The sequence below is a fragment of the Ambystoma mexicanum genome, chromosome 1p, assembly GCF_040938575.1.
Source record: "Ambystoma mexicanum isolate Mex_15411 chromosome 1p, UKY_AmexF1_1, whole genome shotgun sequence".
Taxonomy (NCBI): Eukaryota; Metazoa; Chordata; class Amphibia; order Caudata; family Ambystomatidae; genus Ambystoma; species Ambystoma mexicanum.
In genome coordinates, this window is record NC_090921.1 from 679,771,798 (window position 1) to 679,795,581 (window position 23,784).

The window sequence follows — 23,784 nt, forward strand, 5'->3', positions numbered from 1 at the left end:
GACTGCGGTGGGGGGCAGGTTCAGTCAGCATTTGGAAGAATGGCAGGACATTACTTCCGATGCTTGGGCCTTGCAAACAGTGGGCCAGGGTTATTGCCTCCCCTTGTTAAGAAGGTTTACGGATCCTCCACCGGGGAGCCACTTCCGCAAAATTCCAGAACTGTTCCTCTAGCACCTTTCTCTAGCAGACTGGAGATCTTCTGCAATAGAGCCAGCACCTGTAACGGAAAGTAACAAGGGGTGGTACTCACTTACTTTTTCATCCCTGAAAAGAACGGAGGATTGAGACCCATTTTGGACTTGAGATACTTGAACAAGTACCCCATGCTTACCATTTCTCAGATCCTTCAGGCCCTCCAGCTCCAGGATTGGATGGTATCGTTGGACCTTCAAGGGCCTGACTTCCATGTACCTGTTCATCACAAGCACAGGAGGTACCTGAGGTTTGCTGTTGGTGGGTCTCAATATCAGTTTCAAGTTCTGTCCTTCAGGCTGACCTCCACCCTGAGGGTTTTCACCAAGTTGATGGCAGTGGTGGCAGCGAGTCTCGGGAGGGGAGGGATTCATGTCTACGCCTACCTGGACGATTGGCTGATCAGGGCCCATTCTCCTGAACAAGTCCTGGAACATCTTAGCTTCACCTGCCACTATTGTCATGCCTGCCATCCCAGGATCATCCGGCTCCTTTATTCTACCTAAACGCTCCTTCTTACCGGCATCTTCAGCTTTCAGAATGGCCAGGCCGTTCTATACACAATGGAGGTTATCTGGGAGGCGCCGCTAGTACTGCACTTACCGATGGTGTCATCTTGGGGCTACGATCGCTATTGTGTGTTTTATTTTTCAACATTTACGAGCTCAGATCACCTGATTAACATAGACGTCATTACGTTGGTCAGGTGCACGTCAGCTGACTGCATTTAACAAAGCAGATTCAAAGCAGCAGCGCTTCTGATTGTTAAACTTTCGAGGGCGTTCCGGAGCTTGGCATCTGCTATTTTCTTCGCAGAGGCCTTATTCTTCACTCATCAATTCCTGCCTTCCTTGTCTCAACATCCGCACTGAGCGGTTGCCTTTTCCCACGTTCCTATGCGGTGCCCTGCAACTCCCCGCTCGTAATGGAGCCGCCAGATTCTTTGGCGTTCCTACGCAACGCCCAGCAACTTCCTGCTCTGTTCCCATACAGAGCCTCCAGCCGCATTCCTACGCAGCGCCCAGCAACTTCCTGCTCTGTTCCCATATGGAGCTTCCAGCCGCGTTCCTACGCGGCGACCAGCAACTTCCTGCTCTGTTCCCATACAGAGCCACCAGCTGATTTCCACCGACTGCCAACAAACACCCTGCAGAGTCCTGTTCCCTATCTACCCATACCTCCTTTCCTATCATGTTTGGACTATTTACATTATGTCACCCTGACTTCCACTCTCCTTACGGGTATATGACCTCTGCTAAACCCTACCCATATTACAGGAGAGATTAGTTTTGTTATTATAGTCAGTCCTTTATACTCCTACTCTCCCAACTGGACTTTCTACTACTACAAAAGGGCTTACCTTCCTGGATCAAGGTTCTCCATCTCCTCCTCCTACCTACACTGAATAGTGCACTGAACTTTGGACGCTATACTGTGTGCACCAACCCGAAACTAGTGCAGCCCTCGTTCCATCTGGGTTAGATTCCTCACTACTCCCTTCCTTGTCGTTGTTTCCTTGGATTCATCAGACAGTTTTGGACTTATCTGCGGCTGTGAAAAATCCAGGTTAGTGTACATTAGATAGGCCCTTACTGTCCTCTTGAATATAATAGTGTTCTAATATAGTTCCTCTCTATCAATAATCTGGTGAATCTTGGTCCACTCACGCCCTTCCCACTAATAGCTCTCTTTGACTGTAGAATTATACTAGTCAGAGAGTGACATCAGTTAGAAGGTTTCTCTTGACATACCTTCGTTCTACTTCTGACATCAGTCGATTGGGAGAAGACTCCGAGTGTATCCTTTGCGGCTACCAGTCTGTATCCTTTAAAGAGAATCTGAGGGATATCATTCTGTATCCTTTGTGTTTCATTGTCATAAAACCTGAGCTCTAACAACTATCTCCACAGACTGGGCTTCTCCCTCAATTTCATGAAGTCCCACATGATACCCTTCCCAAAAGCTCCAATTCATCGGAGCGTGTTTGGATGGTTCATCAGGGAAAGCCTCGCCACCCGAGGTGAGGGCTCAACACATTCACCAGATGGTCACCAAATTCCAAAATGCCCAGTATCTTCCAGCCTTCAATGTCTTATGGTTGCTCTGCCTCTTGGCATACTGCATTTATTCTGGTGCCAGAGGCTCGTCTGAGAATGAGATCCCTTCAGTGGGCCCTCAGGTCCCAGTGGTCTCAGTTTTCAGGCAAAATGTCAGATCTGCTTCAGGTTCCGAGAAGGGCCGTACAGGATCTCCTGTAGTGGGCCTGCGAGGACAACATTCTGAAGGAGGAACCTTTTTGGCAGCCACGGCCAAAGATGATGGTAGTTATGGACACCTCACTCACGAGGTGTGAAGCCCGTGCCAATGATCTGGGTGTCAGCGATTGTTGGTCTCCATCGGAGTCCAAACTACACAACAACCTTTTGGAGCGGGGGGAAATCAGACTACCGCTAAATGCCTTTCTGCACTCTGTACGGGGAAAGAATGTCGTCCTGACAATGATGGACAACACAGTGGCCATGTACTACCTCAACAAGAGAGAAGGTGTAGGGTCACTAACACTGTCCAAAGAGGCAATGCAGCTCTGGTTCTGGGCACTTCAAGAAGGACTCTCCCTATCACGAGTTCACTTAGCCGGAGAGGAGAACACAGCGGCGAACACTCTGAGCAGACAGAGCACAGTCTCCCACGAGTGGGAACCAACTCAGGAAGTCCTTCAAGAAATCTTCACCCTTTGGGGAACCACTCAGGTAAATCTGTTCACGTTCAACGTCCCCGAGAGGAGCTCTATGGGATGCATTTGCAGTGGACTGTCTGTTTCCACTCCTGTACATGTTTCCTCCAATCCCTGTCATTCCTCGTGTGATCAGGAGGTTGATAAAGTTTGGGAAATCCATGATCCTGATTGCTCGGTATTGGGCAGAGAGGACGTGGTACCTGCACCTCCTGGACATGTCCATCTGCTCTCCAATTCGTCTTCTGCAAAGAGAGGACCTTCTCTCTGTGCGACACACCTATGGTGCTATAATTCTTACTGCATCTGGCCAATTCTGGGGCTTCAGGTTCGCAATTTGAAGGGAAACTTGCTGGCGCTGTCCATATTTAAGTGCATGCCTGAACAGGCATTTTACTTCAAAATGCCCATTGGGAACCCTCCAGTCCCTTTTGTGGTTCCCGTTTGGGATTTAAATCTGGTTTTGAAATTCCTTATGTGTGCTCCCTTTAAGCTACTTCATTCTTGTCCATTAAGATTATTAACATTGAAGACAATCTTTTTACACGCCCATAACATCTGCATGCAGGGCCAGGGAGTTGCAGGTTTTGCCGTACAAACTGCAGTTGACATTTTATAAGGAAAAAGTCGTACTGAGAGTCTGACACACTTTATGCTGAAGGTGGTTTTGCAATTTCACTTATCCTAGAAAATTGTATTGTCAACCTTTCACTCTACGCCTCATCCTGGTAAGAAAGAGGAGAGGTGTCATAGACTTGACCCCAAAAGGGCTTTAAGCTTTTATATTTCTCGCATGGCAAATGTGAGAGAAGATGACCAGTTGTTTGTTGGATATACTGGACAGAAACTGGGTCTTGCAGTGACAAAGCAAGCTTTATCCTGTTGGATAATTTTATCCATCACCAAGTGTAATAGCCTGGCCGGTAAGCATGTCCCTGCGGGCTTACAGGCTCATTCCACAAGGGTTGTCATGTCATCAGCCTTGCAAAGACTGTACCGGTACAGGATATCTGTGCAGCAGCCACTTGGTCCCCTTTACATACTTTTACGAGACACTTTGGTGTGGTGTCTGAATCGGGACAGGAGGCAGGATTCAGGAAGGCTTTGCTTCACAGCATTAAAGACAAATCTTGACAATGCATACTCCCTCCTCCAATACCATACTGCTTTGGGAGGGTATCATAAAATGAGGAATATGTGGGAGGACGCCTGGTAATGGTCTTTTAACTGGATGTCCCTCCCACGTATTCCTCATCGCCCCTCTCATCCCATCAGTCAAATTTTCTGTGCATTACACCTTTCTTTTTTTGGGTGCCTGGTCTTTTGTCCTCGTGAATGCTAGGTATTCTGTTACCAGAGGGGGGAAAACTGCGAACTGACGTAACGGGCGCAGTGCATGCTATATATACTGTCAATGACGTCAGCCTCGAGAGGGGACGGAGGCCTTTTAGGGACATAGTCAGCAACGACATGCATTGCTCTATACCGCAAAAACAAATTCTGAAGCAGCTGACTCTGGAAAGAGTTATCATAAGATGAGGAATACGTGGGAGGAACTTCCAGTCGAAAGAACATTGCCAGTGTTAAGTAATTTGTTCTTCTATTGTGTCTAGCATTTGGAGGCTGAAAAAGAGCTTGGGTTATGATCTCCCATGTGTGTTATTACTCCTCCCACTCCATTCACGTACTACTTATACACACTAATACTCCCCTCCTTCCTCTACTACTCTCCTCTGCCCCTTACTACTCTGACTACTACTATTCTCATCCGAGCTGCACTACTATCCTTGTTCCATTACTATTCCCCTCTCAAACTACTGCTCCTTCTCCCACACTACTATTCCTCCTTCAACACAAATACTACCTCTCCCACACTACTACACTCCTATAACTCCACCGAAACATCTACTCCTCCCACTCAGCTACTGCTCCTCCTTCCACACTACTACTCCCACTAATACACCTCTACCAACTTTCTACAACACCACTCTCCTTATTCACACAACCACTTCCCAAACACTCCTTACACTAAATATACAAAACTCCACTTGCTTCACATTCACACGCAGTCACAGTGCAGTACCCTTGTACTCACTAAACCAATACATCACCTTTTGATACAACAGTCTCCACACTCCACCACCTCCTCCTTCCTCCTACTGGTCTTTTGGTCCTCCTGCTCCGTCTCTGGCCTTACCCGAACAAGCCACAAACCCCACTTTCACTTCCTGCCTTGTATTGTCCCTCCTCCGTAGGGATTGGTCCTCTGGCCCTGTCTTATACTTCGCTGTCTATTCCCCCAGGTGGTGTGTGTATGTGTGAGGCAAAAGCATAAAACAGGGGCTAGCCCCGCCACTCCCACCCATTGCATAACTGCCATGGCGGCGCTGGAAGGTTTCTGTGGCCATTACAGGTAGATCTCTGGGCTAGCAATGCCCCAGCCACCTGTTTTTGTCCCTGGTGGTTTAGGGCTGCCCCAAATTATCTAGCGGCGTACCGCTGGAGTTGGCGTAGCAAACCGCCATTTGTCAGGTAGAGAGGAGCTTGACAGCCCACTCCTCATTAGTAACACCCAATCTGATTTTCATGGTATGCAGAATTAAATGAATTTCATTGGAGGTTTGAAATCTGTCTTTCTGATAACCCAAATGGATTCTGAGTGTTTGGTGGGTCGACAAGCCCAGACACCCATAAAGTATAACGTTTTAAATTGCATATCGTTCTTTTTTGTGTGCTTATGTTAAGCCTCTGTATTCTAGCATAAAAAATTAAAAATTAACTTACGCGATCCCCATTCTCATCACTGGGAATACCAACTGTATGCATGAGGCAGTTTCCAGCATCAGACTGGAGGTTGCAATTGTCTGAATTGCTTCACAAAATGATTAGTTGAACGTCACGCAACCCATCTACCTGCATTTTCTTTTCTTTAATAGGGCAGTGCAACGAGAAGAGCAAAAGCTAGAAGGAGAATGGTTAGACGAACGACAGCACGCAAAGGTTCTCGCAACAACTCATAACAGATTGGCAAGGCTGGCTTACTGTAAGAATCCCCACCAAACGTTGCCGCTCCATCACTTCTGTGAAATGCATGTCCATATAGTCACATACATGTCGCACCTAGCATGCAGCATATTGGGAAAGGATCCTTAACGTAAGATGTCACTTTTGAATTTGCAAAAATCATTCTTAATATAGCACCGTTTGACTTCCTTAACTTCCACTAAACATCCCTCTTCAATGATTTGAGTGTGTGCAGCAAGGCATACATTAACATCGTATGTTAATTGATCTCTATTGTATTTCTTCCTGTTACAACTGCAATAAAGAAGAACAAGATTGTACTGCAGAGGAGTTGTACAAACTATTGCCAAACATGGTATTGGCTATTCAACAAATGTAACGCTCTAGTGAAAAATAAAAGAATTGTATACATTAGTAATGTTGAATCACAGTTTAAAACCAGCGCTATTAAATGTCACATTACAATTGTTACTTTGCTTGCTTCTTTCTGAATTAATGCCTTTCTAGTTGCAATGCGTTAATACTGTTGAAAGCTGTTTCTACTGCACTTGAACTACCAACTGAACTTCTTGGCAAAATTTGGCACTACCCCTTCAGTATTTTTCCTTGTCCCCGTTTTTTTTCCATGTAACTTTTTATTTGCATTTTCACATTTTTTCCCAACACAAAATAACCGCAACGCCCTCAACCGCCCCCGCCACCTTGGCACTCTCCCCTAGAGTCTGAACCACCTTAGTAAGTATTCCTTTGAATTTTTATTGAATCATCACCTCGTACAGTCTCGTAACCTGGTTATTTATTACACCATTCCTAGCAGTCTCATCCTCCTCGGGCACCAGTTCGCCCTTGCCCATTTTTGGAGAAACCCCAGTGTCTGGGACCAATCCTTCCGAAAACCTTGATGATCTCCTTGCAACGAGTAGGTAGCCCATTCCAGTTTTGCAACGTTCCACACTTTTCCCACCCATTCATGCTCAGTTGGGGGGGTCTTAGATTTCCATTTTTTAGCCACCCCCAACTCCCCAGTCATCATCAAAATCACGTCTATTTTACGCTCTACTCTGGAGGTCTTCCAATTGCACCCTATGCCCAATATGGACAGGCCTCTATTACCTCTCCCCTTTGGGCTCAGCACATCCCATAGAGCTTCCCATATATTTATTTTTTTGTGTTTAATTGTATTACAATTTTTACAAAAACGTTCCCTTGGTTACATGTTTAAGAGAAAAGTAAAAGTTTCCTCTGGCTATTCGTTCCCCATTTGGTTTCCTTCCAACTCCAAGCTTTCAAGGAACTTGGCTGTTGCCATGGTCAATGTCGTGGAGTCTCCACTCATTAGCTTATTCCACCAGTCATCTTCACTTGTGGTCAGATGTTTGAGTCTGTGTGGTCGCAGGTAGATTGTTCTGAATTTGTCTGTACCCGGGCAGTGAAGGAGTAGGTGTCGCACTGTTTCGGTCTCCAGACTGTTACAGTACCTACAGTTGGTATCTTTCGACTGCTTTCTTTGGAATAGGATTTCTTTCGTCTTCAAGACGTTCAAGCGTGCTCTTAGAAAAATTGTGTGTAGTCGTTTATCCGGAAATTTTTCAGGTAGTTTCTTACCTCATCAATCCTTTGTGTATTGATTGTGTGATGGGTCTGGGATGTGTACTCTTCTGCTTTTTCCAGCATGTCAATCCAATCTTGAGTTTTACATTTTTTCTTGATTTTTCCAGGAATACGTTCTATGTCCCATTCAGAGCATCCAATTTTTTCAGATTGTTCCAGTAATTTGTTGTACCAAGTCGTCAGCATTTGGGTTTTTTTGCTCTTCATTTCATCATGGATGATGTCCAAGATTTTTGGCCGAGGACTTCTTAGAATTTTTCCCAGAAATAATAAGCTATTTCTCTCTACTACAGATTTTAGTGATTGGAGGCTCAGTTCTCGTCGGATGACTGCTATGGGAGTAGAGTTCGGGAGTCGTAGCACTTTGCCCCAGAAGACGCCTTCCAATTTTGCCCATAATATCGATGGAAGATGTGGCATTCCCTCTGCCCCATAAGTTATGGCCGGTACAGCTTTTGCTTTAAAACATTTGATTATTGGGAGGATTGTGAATTTGCCGAATTTTCTTTCCAGGGACAATGCTTGTGCTGCAAGTGTCTTAGTCTTGATGAGTAGGTGCTCTTGCATCGTTATTTCTATTCGACTACGAGATATTTTCACTCCCAAGTAGATTAAGCTTTTTACTGTGTCCAATTTTTCAGAGTTTGCGAACTTCTGAGATCTTTTGGTTGGTTTGGATGATTTTTCCAGAATCATGATTTTGGTTTTTGTTGTATTTAGTTCCAAGTCGTTTTTCTTCAGGTAGGTTGAAAGACTGTCCAATTGCCGCTGAAGACCGATAGCCGTTTGAGCCAGCAATAAGATGTCGTCCGCGTAGACCAGTCGTGTTACTTTTGACTGTCCTATTTTGGGAGGAAATGAGCGGGTGTCGTTTTCTGCTTCCACTATGTCTGGCATGTATGCCTTGTACAATGCTGGAGCCAGGGGGCAGCCTTGCTTAACCCCTCTGGCCGTTTTTATGGTTTTTGACAACAGGCCGGCCTCATTGAGGCGTACTCTGCTTGAAGTATCAATGTACAGGGCTTTAACTGGGTCTAGAAGTGATGATGGGCATTTTTGTTTTTCTAGTTTTCTCCATAGTTTGTTCCTGTTTACGCGGTCAAATGCTTGGACCAAATCGATCGAGGCTATGTATATTGTTGGATGACCCTCAAAAACTTTAGACTTCAGGATGCTGAGCATCATGATATTGACAGAGGTGCCTAGGTGCTTTTCAAAACCTGCTGTCTTTGCCTCTTTCTGCCATTCCCGGAATTCATCCAACACCAAGAAGCCGAAAAGTTTTCCCAGCACGTCCAATAGTGCTATCGGCCCGTCTCTCAGGCCCTTCTTGTAGATTGGGACGATGTTTGCTGTTTTCCATGTAGCAGGGATAGATCTTGTAATCCTGCATCTTGTGAAGATTTCCGTTATTAACGGTGCCCAGGTTTCTGCATCCTGTTTGAGATCGATGTTTGAGATTCTGGCAGGACCTGGAGCACGGGAATTGTTTAGCTTCTTTATCTTCTCCAGAATGGCCTGCTCGGTGTGTATGATCCACTCGCTTGTGCCTCCATTGTCTAGTGTGTTTGCCTTTGGAGTTGGTTCCTTGAATAGACTGGTGAAGTGATCCAACCATTTGTCTTCAGAGATGCTGTTGGAGGTGGTCTTTTCTGTGACTGATGATTTATTCTTTATTATCGTCCAGAAATCTTTGGAGTTCCTTTTGCAAACTGTTCTCAACATGGTCTCTGCATCTTCTTGATACAGTTTCCATCGAGTTGATTGAAGCCATGACTTATAGTTTTTTTTCTGTTTGGTTGCCAAGTCAAGGTTTTCTTGTATGGGGTTTGTTTGAGCCCTCCTTATGACTTTTCTAAGGTTGGATTTCTTTAGCCTCAGTTCTTCATTGTGTTTATTTTCTTGTCTTCTTGTCTGTCTTGGTTGTGAATACGGAATAAGAAGTGGGCAATAGTCCACTTTATCTGTGATATTGTTAATGATGTCGTATCTGTTTTCCTTTTTGTAAGTCGCTGTGATGGAAATTATGGCTTGTGTTGTCAATTTTAGCCGGTTTCCTTGTGTGTTAGTTTCTATCTTTTGTGACATTGTTACCGGTTGACGTTTAGGTGTGTGCCATGTTGCTGTTAATAGATTGTGGTCACTCGGAGTGGTTTTCACTACCTCAAAACTCTTGATTAGTAAATATAGACCCTTAGAAGCGAAGATGTGATCAATAGTGCTTGTGTTTCCTTCGCTTTCCCATGTTGGGATCCTGGGTCTAGCTGTTTCTAGAGAGTTGAGGTTATACAAATCACGGGATTCCATCAGTTCAGACCATGCAAGATCTCTTATTGTTGATTGCGAACTGGGGTTTGTTTTTGTTTCGAGATGTATTTTTTACATCATTAGGGGCTGGACAGGTGGCATTCAAATCGCCACATATCAAGATATGGTCCACATTGTAAGATGTAGTTGCTACAGTTAATTTTTTTCTATATCGTTTAGAAATTCAATCGTTTTGATTGCAGCTGGATTCCAGTAAATATTCAATAGGAGGATAAGGTCTTGACTGACTTTCCTCTGTGATTTTCCATCTTTCTCCCATTCTAACAATGTCGCTTGGATTACCAAGGATGATACCAGGTTGTGGGCTATTCGCAAACTTCCGCCTGTGCGGACGGCTATTAGGAGGCCTGATGTTGGACGACCTCTTTCCCCTTTTTGAGCTGGAGACAGTAAGACATCGAAGCCGTCCATGCTAGGCGTAAATAATAGCCAAGTCTCTTGCAAACTTAATAAGTCGAATCGGCCTAAATTTATCTCACCTGGTTGTGTGAGGTGAGTATGGCCTTTGGTGTTCCATGATCCGATAGTGATAATTTGCTCCATAGTCTATGCCGCAGTTTCAAGACCACGGACACAGCATGTGGGTTGCTATTTTCTAGTGTAGCGTAACAATACCAAGGGGATCCACGCCCATCTTTTTGAATCTTTTTCAGCCGTGTCCGAGTAATCTTGGGTCAGGGATTTATCTCTCGTCGGGCATCTCTATTTTCCTCTAGTGGTCTGCGTGTGGATCAATCCCTTTGGTTTCCTGATTGGCATTTTTTCTAAGTTCCTGTATTCATTTTTCCGTTGTCCCTTGATAGGGGAGTTTTCTCGCTGCTTTGTTCTTTCAGTGTCTCTGATAGTCTGCATCCAATTTGGGCCTTTTGGTTTGCGAGTTGCAGATCTTTCCTCTTCTTTTTCATCATTATCTTTCTCCGGTATTTGATTACGTTTTCTTTTCTCTCTCACAGAGTCTTTTATGTTTGATATTCTCTGTGTCGGGTCCCATCTTTCTTTTTTTTTTTTTGGTCCATGGTTCCAGTCTTTTTCCGTTTTATTTCTGTTTTCTCCCTTGTGACCTCTTTCTTCAGATGTTGTTTCTCGTAAGAGGTATCCTCTTTTTGACAGCTCGCCTGCCATCAGGAGCATGAGTTTCTTTACTGTTTGAGACGTAATGTGCAGGAAGATGCTATCTGTCCGTCCCTTATGTGCGAACTCCACTATATTTATGTCCGCGCTTCTGATTTGATCTCCTTTTGAAATTTTATCAAGAAGCTTCATCGTGGCTCTCCTGTTTAGAACAATTTTCTCTCCTGAACTGTCTCGTCTTTCAAGTTTCAATGTTCGTGTCAAGTTGCTCTTATGGGTAAAAATCGCTGATTTTCGAGTTTGGCATTGCTGACCAGACGAGCACGAGGATCTTCGGTTAGGTCTATTTCTGTTTTCCGGAGATTGTTCTCTTCATCTGTAGCCCTCTGTCTGGTTGACTGTACTTTTATATTCATAAGTGTTGTTCGCTTGTCCGTTAGCTCCTTTACTGGTCAGGTGGTTTTGTCTGTATCGTCTTTCACTATTCAAAGTTTTATCTTCGGATCTTTCAGCCTTGGTTCTTTTTTTTTAAAAGCTTTTTTGGCAATGTTCCTCTTGGCCTCCTTGTCTATGCTCGGTTTTGTTTGTCCTTGAGTTGGACAATCGGAACAGCGTTTTCCTTTCTGGAGTAATCCAGGGTCTTTTGTTACTTAGATCGTGTGCTTTGGCTCTCTCTTTTTTTGAGTTTATTTGTTTCTTGTGTTGGTTTTCTTTCGGATCTCGCGATGGAGATTTGTTGTCCGCAAATGACACCTTTCTTTTTTTTGCCGTTGGACGCGGTAATTCTGACTCGGAATTTTCGATTGAGTAGACACTAATGTTAGATATGTCGTTCGTGCTTTCATCTGGCATTTGTTGATACTCTCTTTTGTCGCGCGTCTGCTGAGAACCATTCTCCATGTGTGTGAATTTTTTGTCTATGACAGTTATCCATTTTGTCATAAGCTCGTTTGTCTTGCTTTCGTTTTCTGATTTCTTCTGTGTCTGTTGTATTTTTAGACATTGAATTTCTTTCGGTATTGACCGATTGTTTGGTGTCGTCTGTCTCGCTTGGTGTTGGTTCTTCTCCTTATTATGCCCTTCAAAATTTTGTATTTTCGATTTCAGCTGATCCTCTTTAGTTTGTCCTTTCGTTCTCGTTTGTTTCACGTAGATTTTCTTTCGGACTATTGAGTTTTTTTGTACTGCATGGTTCTCGTAAGTACTACATGGATTTGTCTTTATTCGAGTGGATAGCTGTCTCACACTGGGATTCGCTGGTATCTCTATTTGATTTTTATCATTCGTTTTTTCTCGATTCTCAGTCTGATCTGTTTGGGTGCTGATATTCACTGATTTTATTTTTTTAACTGAAATACCTCGTTCTTTTGTTTATTTGGGTGTTGGTTTTGTCAGTCATTGTGCCTTGATCTTGAGCGTTTGCCTTCCAAGCTTCTGTGGCCAGTATGAATCCTTCTAAGTGGGTCAGTTTTGAGTTGAAGGACGCTAATAGTGAAGTGTGATCCTTTAAGGTATCATTAATGGATTCGTATAACTTGCCAAATGGTGCTAAGGCGATGGTCACCGCTGACATGACCAGCAATAAGTCAGCCTTTTTTCCAGGTGAATTCTTAGCTTTGTGTGGGGTAGAGAGGAGTGAGTGCAATGTGTCCTCAAGGGCATCGTCCTTTCTTTGCTGAAAGGTAAAGTTCAGGCATCGGGTCGACTCTTTGTGTTTGATCATGTTTTTGTAATTTAATATGGCCTATGCCAGTTTTGCTTCTTCTTGATTTCTTCGATGGATTGTTTGGGCCTCGATATGGTTTCTTGACTTTTTGTCTCCTCCATGGGTGTGGTTTCTTTACCTAGTGCCTGTTCTCTCATTTCGTCATCCGGCTCTTCTTGTTTAGTTGTTGTTTTGTGGTCTGAGGTAGCTTCTATTAATTTTACTTCTTCGTGATTTCTTGCGTTGATGGTTTTAGACTTTGATGCGGCTTCTTGATTTTTTTCCCCTTCTGTTGGTATAGCTTCCTTCTCTAATGTATTAGTTTTTTTTTTTCCTCGTCATGAACCGCTAACGTTGGCTTCTTGTTTCTGCAGTCATTGGCGAGTTTGAATTGCTCTGTTATAAGTTGAGGGGTCTTAGTTTGGCCGAAGTGCCAACGTATTTGGGGCGAAAAGCAGCCACTTTCAGGTAATTGTGCTGACACTGATTGTTTGAGTGATTTTCTATGAGGAGACAGTGGGATTCCCTCAAGGATTTCCATGTCGGAGAGTTCGAATTGGTTCACTATGGGGGTTTTCCCTAGTTTCTCGAACCTTCCAATCGGGTTATTTGTCTGGACTGTCAATTTACCTGTTTTCTTCGACTGTAACTTCGGTGGCAATTTGAAGTTGGGAGTTGATGAGCAAGTAGTGTTAACATTTTTGCATCCTTGGCTTTTTATGATTCGGTTACCCAAAGTTTCCTCTGGTTTGGGCTCAGAAGTGTTTTCTTCTTTCTCTTTGTCGTTTTGGTCGATAGGTAAGTAGTTCGAATCATTTCACCGCAATATTTCGCCTTGATTTTCTGTTGCTGTGTAAGTGTATGTTTTGACCCAATTGTGTTCTCTCAGCATGTTAAGGTCATCTAATTCTCTTTCGTCAGGGTCTTCCAAATATGATATGGTTCCGTTGAGCAAATTATTTTCTCTAATGTCTGTTAAGTTTGGATCCGGGCTTGATGGATCCACTCCTGCTATCACTGGATGAACCTCTGTTTCGATTTGCGGTTTCTGACAGGAAGAGTTGTTTTCTGTTGTTTTCCTTTGATTTGAGAAAGTCTGATCTAAAAACTTATTTAATCCTTTTTCTGTAGTTAAGTTATGCAAGTTTATTTCAGGTATGTGTGTGGTTTTGTGTGGTTTCTTTGACGTGCCACCTGGTGGCAGCTTGCAGGACACTTCTTCCTCCTCTTTGGTAGATGTAAGGCTCAGCCCTTGCGGATCTCCTGCGACTTTGCCTGGCAACCCCTTCCTCTCCTCCTCGTGCTCCGCAGCTCGAGTGCCACCCGCGTCGTCAGGAAAACTCCGCTCAGGGAGTTGCAAGGCTGCTTCCGTCACCTCCACTCCACCCTCTCATGCGGCCATCTTCTCTGGTGACCCCTCCCCACTTGCGCTCCCAGTCTCACCGCGGGAAACCCGCAGCGCGCTGCCATCGCGGCTGGGAACACTTCCGTAGATGCCCTCCGGAGCGCGGCTGTTGGTAAACACAGCTTCTGACTGCGTGGTCCCATTCCGCGATAGGCCATACTTGTGGGGAGATCTGGGGGGGTTTGGGGGTGAAAGGTTTGCTTTTGGCACTTTTTGTATGGTCGCCATTTCTCTTTGGGGGATACTTTCAGATGTTTTCTGTGCCTGAATTGCTGCTGAGGTTTTCATGGTTAAGAGGCCACTTCTCAGCAAGCGGCCTGATTCTTCAAAGTCAGTTGTCAACGGTGCTTCTACTAGAGGGGGAGTCTCCATAGTGGTACGAATTTTTAACAGTTCCTGTTCCGATGAATTCTGTGCAATGGTGCAGCGGGATCAAAGGAGAGACCTCCCACAGTCTCCCGCTTACACAACAATCGGTCTCTGTAGGAATATGTTAAAATCCTACCTTCTTTGTCCGTGCTTGTTATAGTCCGATGGTCGCAGTTAAACTTTCTCAGCTTCTCCGTATGAGACGGCTTCCGATCCAAAATGAGCCGAAGCTTTTTATGGGGGCAGCAGAGAGTATGTATGCAAGACTCACACTTTCTCCAATTCTCCACGTGTGATCTCTAGAGTTCCCATATTACCTCCCAGTATTCCTGAATTAGACGGCAGTCCCACTGGATATGGTTCCAGGTCCCCACCATTCCACACTGTCTCCAACAGAGATTAGATACTGAGGGATAGAATTTGTATAGTTTCTCTGGGGTTAGGTGCCATTGAAAAATGAATTTAACCCATATCTCCTGAATTTGTAGCGATCTTGTCAGCTTGGGAATGTTAGCCCACAGTTGCTTCCATTCTGTAGCCTCAATCTCTTGGCCCGTTACACCTTGCCAGGATACCATATATCTCCTATCCCCTGGTTCCTCACCCTGTTTGATAATTCCCCCACTACATGTTTATCTCTGGAATCAGACATTAGACATTTCTCAAAGGGGGTTAAACTTTATGTCGCTGCCTCCTTTACGGACGGCTGCATTATCAAGTGCCTTATTTGGCAATATCTAAACCTCTCTGTTTCTTCCACTCCAAAGTCTGCCTTGCATTGGTGGAATGTTTTAATGTCTGGACCGTCAAACATGTCCTGAATCTTTTGGCAACCTCCTTCCCTCCACACTCCAAAGCCCTTTTCTCCACACCCTGGAGTGAAACTTGGATTTGCATAGGTGTAAATCGAGACGGAAATGTGGTAATTTGGGCCCGCCTTGTTGCTTCATCCCAGGAGTCCCCTCCCACTGACAATATCCTACTGAAGTACATCTTTTTTGGCCTGTCTCCCCTTGGTTTCCAGAGTACCTCCTTTAGATTATCCCATATTAATCCCTTGTCCATTGTCTTCCATATCTTTCATCTTTCAGCCAGTCCCTTATTATCCTTATGTGTCGCCATAAAGTATGTTTTGAGGTCCTGCTCCCCCATTCCTCCTCTACTTCTCGGCATCACCATAACCCTTCTAGCAATCCTTGGTCTTTTACCATTCCCGATAAATCTCCCTGTGTGTTTTTGCACAGCCCGGAAGGAGGATGCAGGGACCTGGATGGGGAGAGTCCTAAAATAATACAATAACTGTGATAGAATTACCATCTTTATAACATTGATTCTACCTAACCAGGTTATCGTTAGTGGTCCCCAGTCAATTAGTTTGTTCTTTAATACCTCTAGCAATGGCTTATAATGTATCCAATAGAGCCCGTCCAGAGTTCTAGTTACATTTATTCCTAAATAGGTTATGGACTTCTCAACCCATTTATATGGAAGTGTATACTTGAGCCCCTCCTCTCTCTCTTTCGGACTAGTGAGATTCAATATTTCTGTATTTTGGGGGTTTATAACTACCAAACCGTATTATCTCTCTCTCCATTGCCCAGTGGGAGCCCTCCGGATTCATTAAAGTTAGCAGTATGTCATCTGCAAAAGCAGCTATATCCCAACAATCTCCTCATTCGCTCTTATTCCCACCACAAGTGGTTCTAGATAGATTGCATAGGGTAAGGGGGAGAGGGGGCACCCCTGCTTAGTACCCCGCTGGACCTTAATGGGCTGAGTTAACCTGCCTTTTATTGCCGAACTGGCCATTTATTGCCAACCTTAAGGATGGGTTCTGGTAATTGGCTTTGATCCTTGTTAAAAATTTCTCGCCAAAGCCCATTTCCTTTATTGTAATGAACAGAAACCACCACTCCACCCTGTCAAAGGCCTTTTCCGCATCTAAGGCTACTGAAAGCGCTGCAATTTTCTTTTTGGCGGCCTATTCTATGAGGTGAGCCATCCTTCTTGTATTGTCACTCATCTGCCTACCACTAAAAAACACTGACTGGTCTTGGCCAATTGTTTGGAAGGATTTGGTCTAGGCGATTCACCAGGACCTTTATGAAAATCTTTGCATCCACGTTGATTAAGGCTATTGGCCTATAAGAGCCACATACGGTTGAGTAAGACTTCTTTTGCCTCTTCCATGGTTGCTGTTATTTCTCCCTTCTTCTCCATTTTGTTGAGGAGAGGCACCAGGTATGGGAGAAGGGTTTCCCTGAAAGATTTATCAAATTCGGCGCTAAAACCATCTGGGCTGGAAGACTTGTTAATGACCCTCTGCATCTCTTCTGATGCGATTTCTCCTTCTAGTGCTTCTCTTTCCTGGTCTGTTATTTGGACCAATTTTCTTGCTCCTGTATAGTCCTGTTGGGTCTGTTTAACGGATTTGCAGAGCTGTATACATCTGTATAAAACCTCAAACTCTCGGGCTAGGTCTTTAATTTACATTCTGGATCCCCCACCCCTGGTAGGAGGGGACAGAAACTCTATCCTGTATTCCTGCTCACAACCCAGTTCACCCAGGCATCCGAGGACAGAGCTTCCCAGATATCTGAGACAAACTGGAGCTTTGCTGCAACAGGCCCAACGTCATTACTTCTGCGTACGTGCTGGAAAGGGCGCTTCCCCATTTGCCTCGGGGTCTGTTGTTTTCCTTTTCCCAGCTCGTCTGGAATCCCTTTTTGGGCTGCTGGCTACTGCTATACTTTCTCCCCTCTGCGACTCTTGTCTTCTCCACAGCTTTCCAGCACCTCAGATGGCATTCTTATTGTGCTGGCCTTTTGATGAGACTCTGTGTGCCAATCTCTCATGTGTACATGTCTCCTGCCCGCAATAGCTGCTCCCGTGGAGATGGCCACAGCTTTTACCAGATGATAGACCAGGTTTGACAGCAGTTTGATTTGCTCTTTCAGGTTCTGTAAAACTGCTGCATAGTCTGCAAGGATAAGTAAGATGTGGATCAGAGTTGGGGCGAGTGTGGTCCCTCCTTGACTCTTCCTCCGTTTACCTTCTTTCTGTAAAGCTTTTCTGAAAATCCGTACCATCCGCTTTTCAGAAATGTCCTCTGCAACTCAGACCCAACCGCTTGAAACAATGTGTTTGGCTAACATGCCGGGACTGCAACAAGAGTTTATAGTCCCGGCTGTGTCTCTTAGCAATGCATGAGCATACCCTGTTGTGACATAGTGTGTCTGAACCACACAGCGGGACTGCAGATGCAGTATACTGTCCCAGCTCGTCGCCTACCAACTGGCGAGCATGCCCAATGTTCACGTACTGCGGCTTCCCGAGCCCAGCGCTGGATGGCCACTGCTCTCCGTGTCGTCCCTCTCTCCTTACCTTGAATGGCTAGATGCAGGTGCTTAATCTTGCTCAGTGCCCTCTGCCTTGCAGGGGCCCCTTATGGGTGTACTGCCATCTGAAACCTGGCTCAATGGTGCCTCCTGCCACACCATCCATAGGCAAGATAGATCTGATAAGGCAGGAGGGGGAGTCACCCTTATCCACAAAGATGCACTGTCCATTATATTAGCAGACCACAGCACATGGAGTGGAAATGCTGATATCATATCAGCCAAGCTCACACTCTCCCCCAATAATCTTATCAATATCCACATCCTATACAGACCGCCCGGACTACCAGCAGACTTCCAAGAACTCCTCTCCCACCGGCTCAGTAACAACATTAACAAATCTTCCAAAATCCTTCTACTAGGAGTCCTAAATTTAGGATTCAATGATCCAAAGAATCAACCCGCCACAACTCTTGCTAAAGAACTCGCAGACCTAGGTTTCTCCCAAAGAGTCCTCACCCCCACTCACTCCAAAGGCCGAACCCTTGATTGGGTCATGGATCACAATTGCTCCTCCAACATTATCTCCAACTCCGCCTTGCCATGGACGGACCACACGTGCATTGAATTCCTCATCCCCACGACCCCAGACCGAAAACCCTAACACACGCACCACCCGCCATAACAAGAAATTCAAAAAAACTCAATGCAGACAACCTGCGACCCTGCCTCAAAAACCCCTGCCTAGAACGTCCCTTCTCCCAGGACCCTAATATACTCTCAGCCATCTTTAATGATACCCTCACTAATACCATAGATTATATAGCCCCACTGGAAAGCAAGAAAGCAAAAAAATAATTTCACTCCTGGTTCTCGGACAAACTCCAAACCCACCGAGCACAAAAGCGCCAGGCTCTAAAAAACTGGCAATCAGATCCCAGTGACCGAAACAAGAGCATGTTTAAACAGCTAGCCCTCCAATACAAAAAAAACATCCTTACAGCAAAATCTAACTCCTTCAATGATAGGATCTCTAAGGCCAACTCCCAAGCCAAAGAATTGTTCGCAATCTTCAACGAACTAGTCACACCCCTGGCTGCCGCAGACGAGATAACTAAAGACAAAGCCTGGTGCGCTAGCATTCAGACTGCCATGCTCAACAAAATAAAACTCCTCCAGAATAAAATACAAAACCACTGTAAGGCCCTTCCAAACCTAAAAACCAACCTCCCTACACAAGACAAGTGGAACAATTTTAATCACGCGCAATTCGCCTTCAGAGATGTCACTGAACTTGAGGTCCTTAACCTCATCAAAAATCTCAAACCATCTCTCTGCAAAGCAGACATCTATCTGCCCTCCTAAAATCATCAAGGAATGCGCTAATGACCTAGCTCCATTGATTACTGCCTTCCGGTCCCGAATAATCTCAAGGAAGCCTGGGTGCGGCCACTTCTAAAAAAAAGCCACACTCGACCCAGCACAACCCAACAACTACAGACCAATAAGGACAGTCCCATTCCTCCTGAAAATTCTGGACAAAGCAGCTCACAACCAGATCCAATCATACATAGAAGATAATTCCATACTAGGCAAAAGGCAATCTGGCTTCCGGGTCGGCCATGTAACAGTATCTGCCTTATTAGACCTAAAAAACCAAATCACACAAATCATGTACGAAGGCAAACCGGCCCTGCTCCTCCTCCTCGATCTATCAGCTGCTTTTGACCTGGTAGATCACCAAACACTTACCACCCACCTCACTCATGCAGCCCATTTCTCCAAACAAGCATCACTGAATCACTTCCTTCCTCGACGGAAGAGCCATGAAGGTCTACTCCGACACAGCAAACACAGACCCTACCACTATAAATTGCAGTGTCCCCCAAGGATCTTGTACAGCCCCCACCCTCTATACCCTCTTCACAAAACCCCTTTACGACTTACTTGACTCCATCGGTGTGGCATATACCAACTACGCAGACGACACTCAAGTACTCATACCCCTAACTGGACTCTACCACCAAGACGCCACTAACCTCAATAATATCTATGCTACAATTCAAGCATGGATGGCAATCAATGGCCTCTGTCTCAACGGAGAGAAGACTGAAATCCTCATTCTTGGGCAAAAAAACACAATAACGAAGCTAACCCCTCAATACGCCAACTTCAACATAGACAACTCTACCATATCTGTATCATCATCCGTCAAGACCCTAGGTGTTCACATTGATGCTAACTTATCAATGAACAAACAAGTCAGCACCATAGCCTCTGCATCAGCATTCAGCACCAAACTCATCAATGCCATCAAACCCTACCTATCTGCCCCCAACCGAGTGGCCATAGCTAGAGCAACTATAGGCGCTAAACTCGAATACTGTAACGCTCTCCTAGCTGGCACCTCCGCCAAAAACATCCATAGACTTCAAATCACACAAAACAACCCCCTCAGAGCCGCTATGAGCATCCCCACAAGGGACCATATATCTCATGCCAGAGGCTCAGCACGGTGGCTTCAGGTCAAAGACTGAATTACACTGAAAATCCTTACCATCACACACAGATGCATCAACAACACTGCTCCTACATACCTATCTGAAGCAATATCAAGGACCACTTCCACCCGCCCTACCAGAGCTCAGTACACCAACCAGCTACACATACCACGCATCAAGAGAGCGACTGCTGGAGGCCTAGGCTTCTCCTACATTGCACCACAACTCTGGAACTCTCTCCCTGCCACCATTAGAGCTGAAACATCCATCTCAGCCTTCCGCAACAACCTCAAGTCCACATTCCTCAATTAGTACTACGACTGCCTCTTCCACCCATGCCATGTATATTGTATTATATTCAGACATGTAATATAACTATTGTAACTTTGTATATATATTGCCCATGTCTATGTAACTAAGCATGTACTGTAACAAGTACCACAATGTCCTCGGACTGATGTGCGCTATATAAATGCTAATAAACAAACAAAACAAAATACTGCCCAGCCGGATACACAGACAGCTCCATCCAGCTCAACAGGAGCCCCTCACCCAGCAGAGGATTTGGGAGCCGCTTGATCCCACATCCAGCCGGCCAGCCCAGCTGCTGACCTTCTTTAGTGGAGCGTGAAACTTTGCCCCTCTAAGCCCAGCAGAGAGATGATTGAACTGTAAGTAGCACAGCCACTCACAGACAAAAACTAAGGCATGCTGGGGTAAGTGGAGTGTTATACTCCTGGAATAGGGAGGGGAATGTGAAATAAGAAATGGAAGAAAGGTTCTCTTCATGGAGACTGGTGCCTCATAAGTAAGTCCTGGATGAGGAAGAGTAATGTGGAGGTAAGCAGAGCAGCCCAAGACAGGAGAACAGAGAACAAGACGAAAGGGACTGGAGGAAAAATTACTTTGTGCAGGTGATATAGAACAGGTCTAGCGGGCACAACAAGCATTGAGACACATCCTGCTTGGCTTATGCTGCTCAGAGAAAGGTGCATGTTAAAAAATGAGGGTTCAGCATACACTGCCTTTGCAAAAAATGTACGCTGCGTTGTGGGCATTCATTGATCCAGGATAGAGGTTTTTCATGCAAATGCACTGTGGTCATGATGGCAGTACCCATGAACCGGGGAGTAGCTGCCAGGAAACACTGTTAAAGCAGGGAAAACCCCTCCCTCCTGCAGCCAATACTGCACCATTGTGGGTACCAGCGCCAACCTCCAGGTATTTCTTTTTTTTTATTAAGCACTATACACCAAAGCACTGTATAAATCATCACTTCATAGTACCATAAAAATTATCAAATCGAAAATTAACAATGTTAAAGAAGATGAGCTTTAAGAGCACCCCGAAAATGTGAATAAGAAGAAATAGAGAAAAGTGAAAGTGGTAGCGTGTTCCAATGTAACGTAGCAAGTAAGGAAAATGAACGAAAACCAGAATGAACACAAGATAGGCAAGGGACAGTTAAAAGAAAAAGAGATTGGGAACGAAGAGAGCGTGGAGAGAAAAAAACACAAGAGCAGAAAGATAAGGAGGAGAAAGATCATGTGAAAACCAAATAAAGAAAACGTGATAACAGAGAAACATGAAGAGAAAAATAAAATGAAGAATCAAGATAAATTATGGGCAGAAGATACCATAGAAAGCTGAGAAGGGGAAAGGAAATACAGCTAGGAGGAATAGGAGGAGGAATATTAAAGGGAGGAAAGAATAAGACCTCCATCTTAGAAGAATTGAGAACAAGTAATGATCAGACATCCAGGATTCAAAGATGTTAGAGTATCATGAATAGCAGAAGAGAAAGAATAAAAGGATACAAATAGTTGGGTGTCATTAGCTCATAAATGGTGAGACAACCCATATGAAGAAATAATATGATGTTATATGATGTGGCATTTATGGCTTGCCTGTACACAAGTGTTTCTAGGCGTGACAAGACAAGGAGGGGGAAACAAAGGGAGGACAAAATAATGATCTTACTAGGCCTTGTCATTCCGATAGCGCAAGTGCAGGGAAGAGGGAAGGGTTAATGTTAAAGGATATTTGTACCGCACACTATCACCGCCGGAGTGCTCCCCTGACGCTCTGGCGGCTCTGAAAAAGAGAGAAGGGGGGGTGAGTTAGTGGGAATAAGCTGGAAAAGTGCAAGAGAGCAGTGATGTGCTGTTGGTAGCCTCATCCCGGTGGGTCCGTTGGCTGGTCTTGGGGTGTTTTACGGTCGGTAGTCGTCGTGTGCTGTTGTGTAAGTCTATGTGTGGCTTGTTTTGTTGTTGTAGTGTAGTGATGTTTGTGCGGATTGCTCTGTTTTAGGTTTTTGGTTGTGTTTGGTTAGCGTTTGAGAGGTGTAAGCAGAGGGATGAGATTGTTAGTGGATTGGTTAGTTGGCATTACTGTTCTTGCAATTGTGTCTAGGTGTGGTGCTTGCTATCATCCACTTTTCCATCTGAGTGTGGCACTTGCTAATCTTCAATATTCTGTCTAGATTTGAGGCAGGCCAGTGATCAGGATTCCATCCAAGTTTGGTGCTAGTCATCATTCACAAGTTCATCCAAGTGTGGCACACGCTAACATTCACAATCCTGTCTAGATGTGACGGAAGCTAAAGTTAAGAATTCCATCCAAGTGTGGCACCTGCCAAAATTCCCATTTCTGTCTAGATCCGACGCAGCCTAAGTTAAGAATTCCATCTAAGTGTGGTGCCTGCTAACATTCACATTTCTATGTAGAAGCGACGCAGGCTGAGGTTAAGAATTCCTCTAAGTGTGGGACATGCTAACATTCACATTTCTATCTAGATCCAACGCAGGCTAAGTTAAGAATTCCTCTAAGTGTGGAGCATGCTAACATTCACATTTCTATGTAGAAGTGACGCAGGCTGAGGTTAAGAATTCCTCTAAGTGTGGGACATTGTCACAACCCCTACCCTTGGCCTGGATTGCCAGGCCAGGTGGGCTACATCTAGTACCCCCATCAGGGCCTCAAGGGCCTTGACATTTACCCCCAGACTCACTTAGAGTCAGTCCTGGCACCTTTGGCGCCAGGCTCATGTGTTAAAGCAGTAATCTGGACCCATAAGGGCATTGCGCAACAACATGGATATTTCCACATGGCTCAGTTCCTGAACTGAGCCATGCGGTCTAGCATTTTGGGTGTGGCAGGCCCAGAGACACCGGGATACCTGCAGGCTATATAGGCCACGCCCGGACTCCAGTACATGCTTTGCGTTGCTCTGCCAGTGGCAGCATGACGTTCACCGCAGTCAGCAGCATCTTCATCTGCACGCCGGACCTGATCTCCTGCAGGAATAAAGAAAAAGACATCATTAGTGTTCACTTACCTCCTGGGAGCAGCTCCTGTACTCCGCTCCAGGATCCCGATCAGTCAACATCTCGGCGGACCTCGTTCCATGGAGAAAACCGCTACCTGGAAAGGAAAACAGAGAAAACAACTTTAGTAAGCGTTTATTCTGCACATTCAGAAACTCTCTCTTACCTGCATAGAGCGG

General features: G+C 45.0%; 1 protein-coding gene across 2 annotated transcripts in view; it reads left to right on the forward strand.

Moving 5' to 3' along the window:
- LOC138559271 (uncharacterized) overlaps positions 1 to 6,422 on the forward strand; it is a 577,773-nt gene extending 571,351 nt beyond the window's left edge. For both annotated transcript variants that reach the window (XR_011299255.1, XM_069642740.1), the window contains one exon: positions 5,864 to 6,422. Coding sequence is in view for 1 of the 2 variants with exons in the window: in XM_069642740.1 (XP_069498841.1) it covers positions 5,864 to 5,947 (84 nt within the window). In the remaining variant the exon portion in view is untranslated. The remainder of the gene's footprint in view (positions 1 to 5,863) is intronic.
- The last annotated feature ends 17,362 nt before the right edge of the window (positions 6,423 to 23,784 follow it).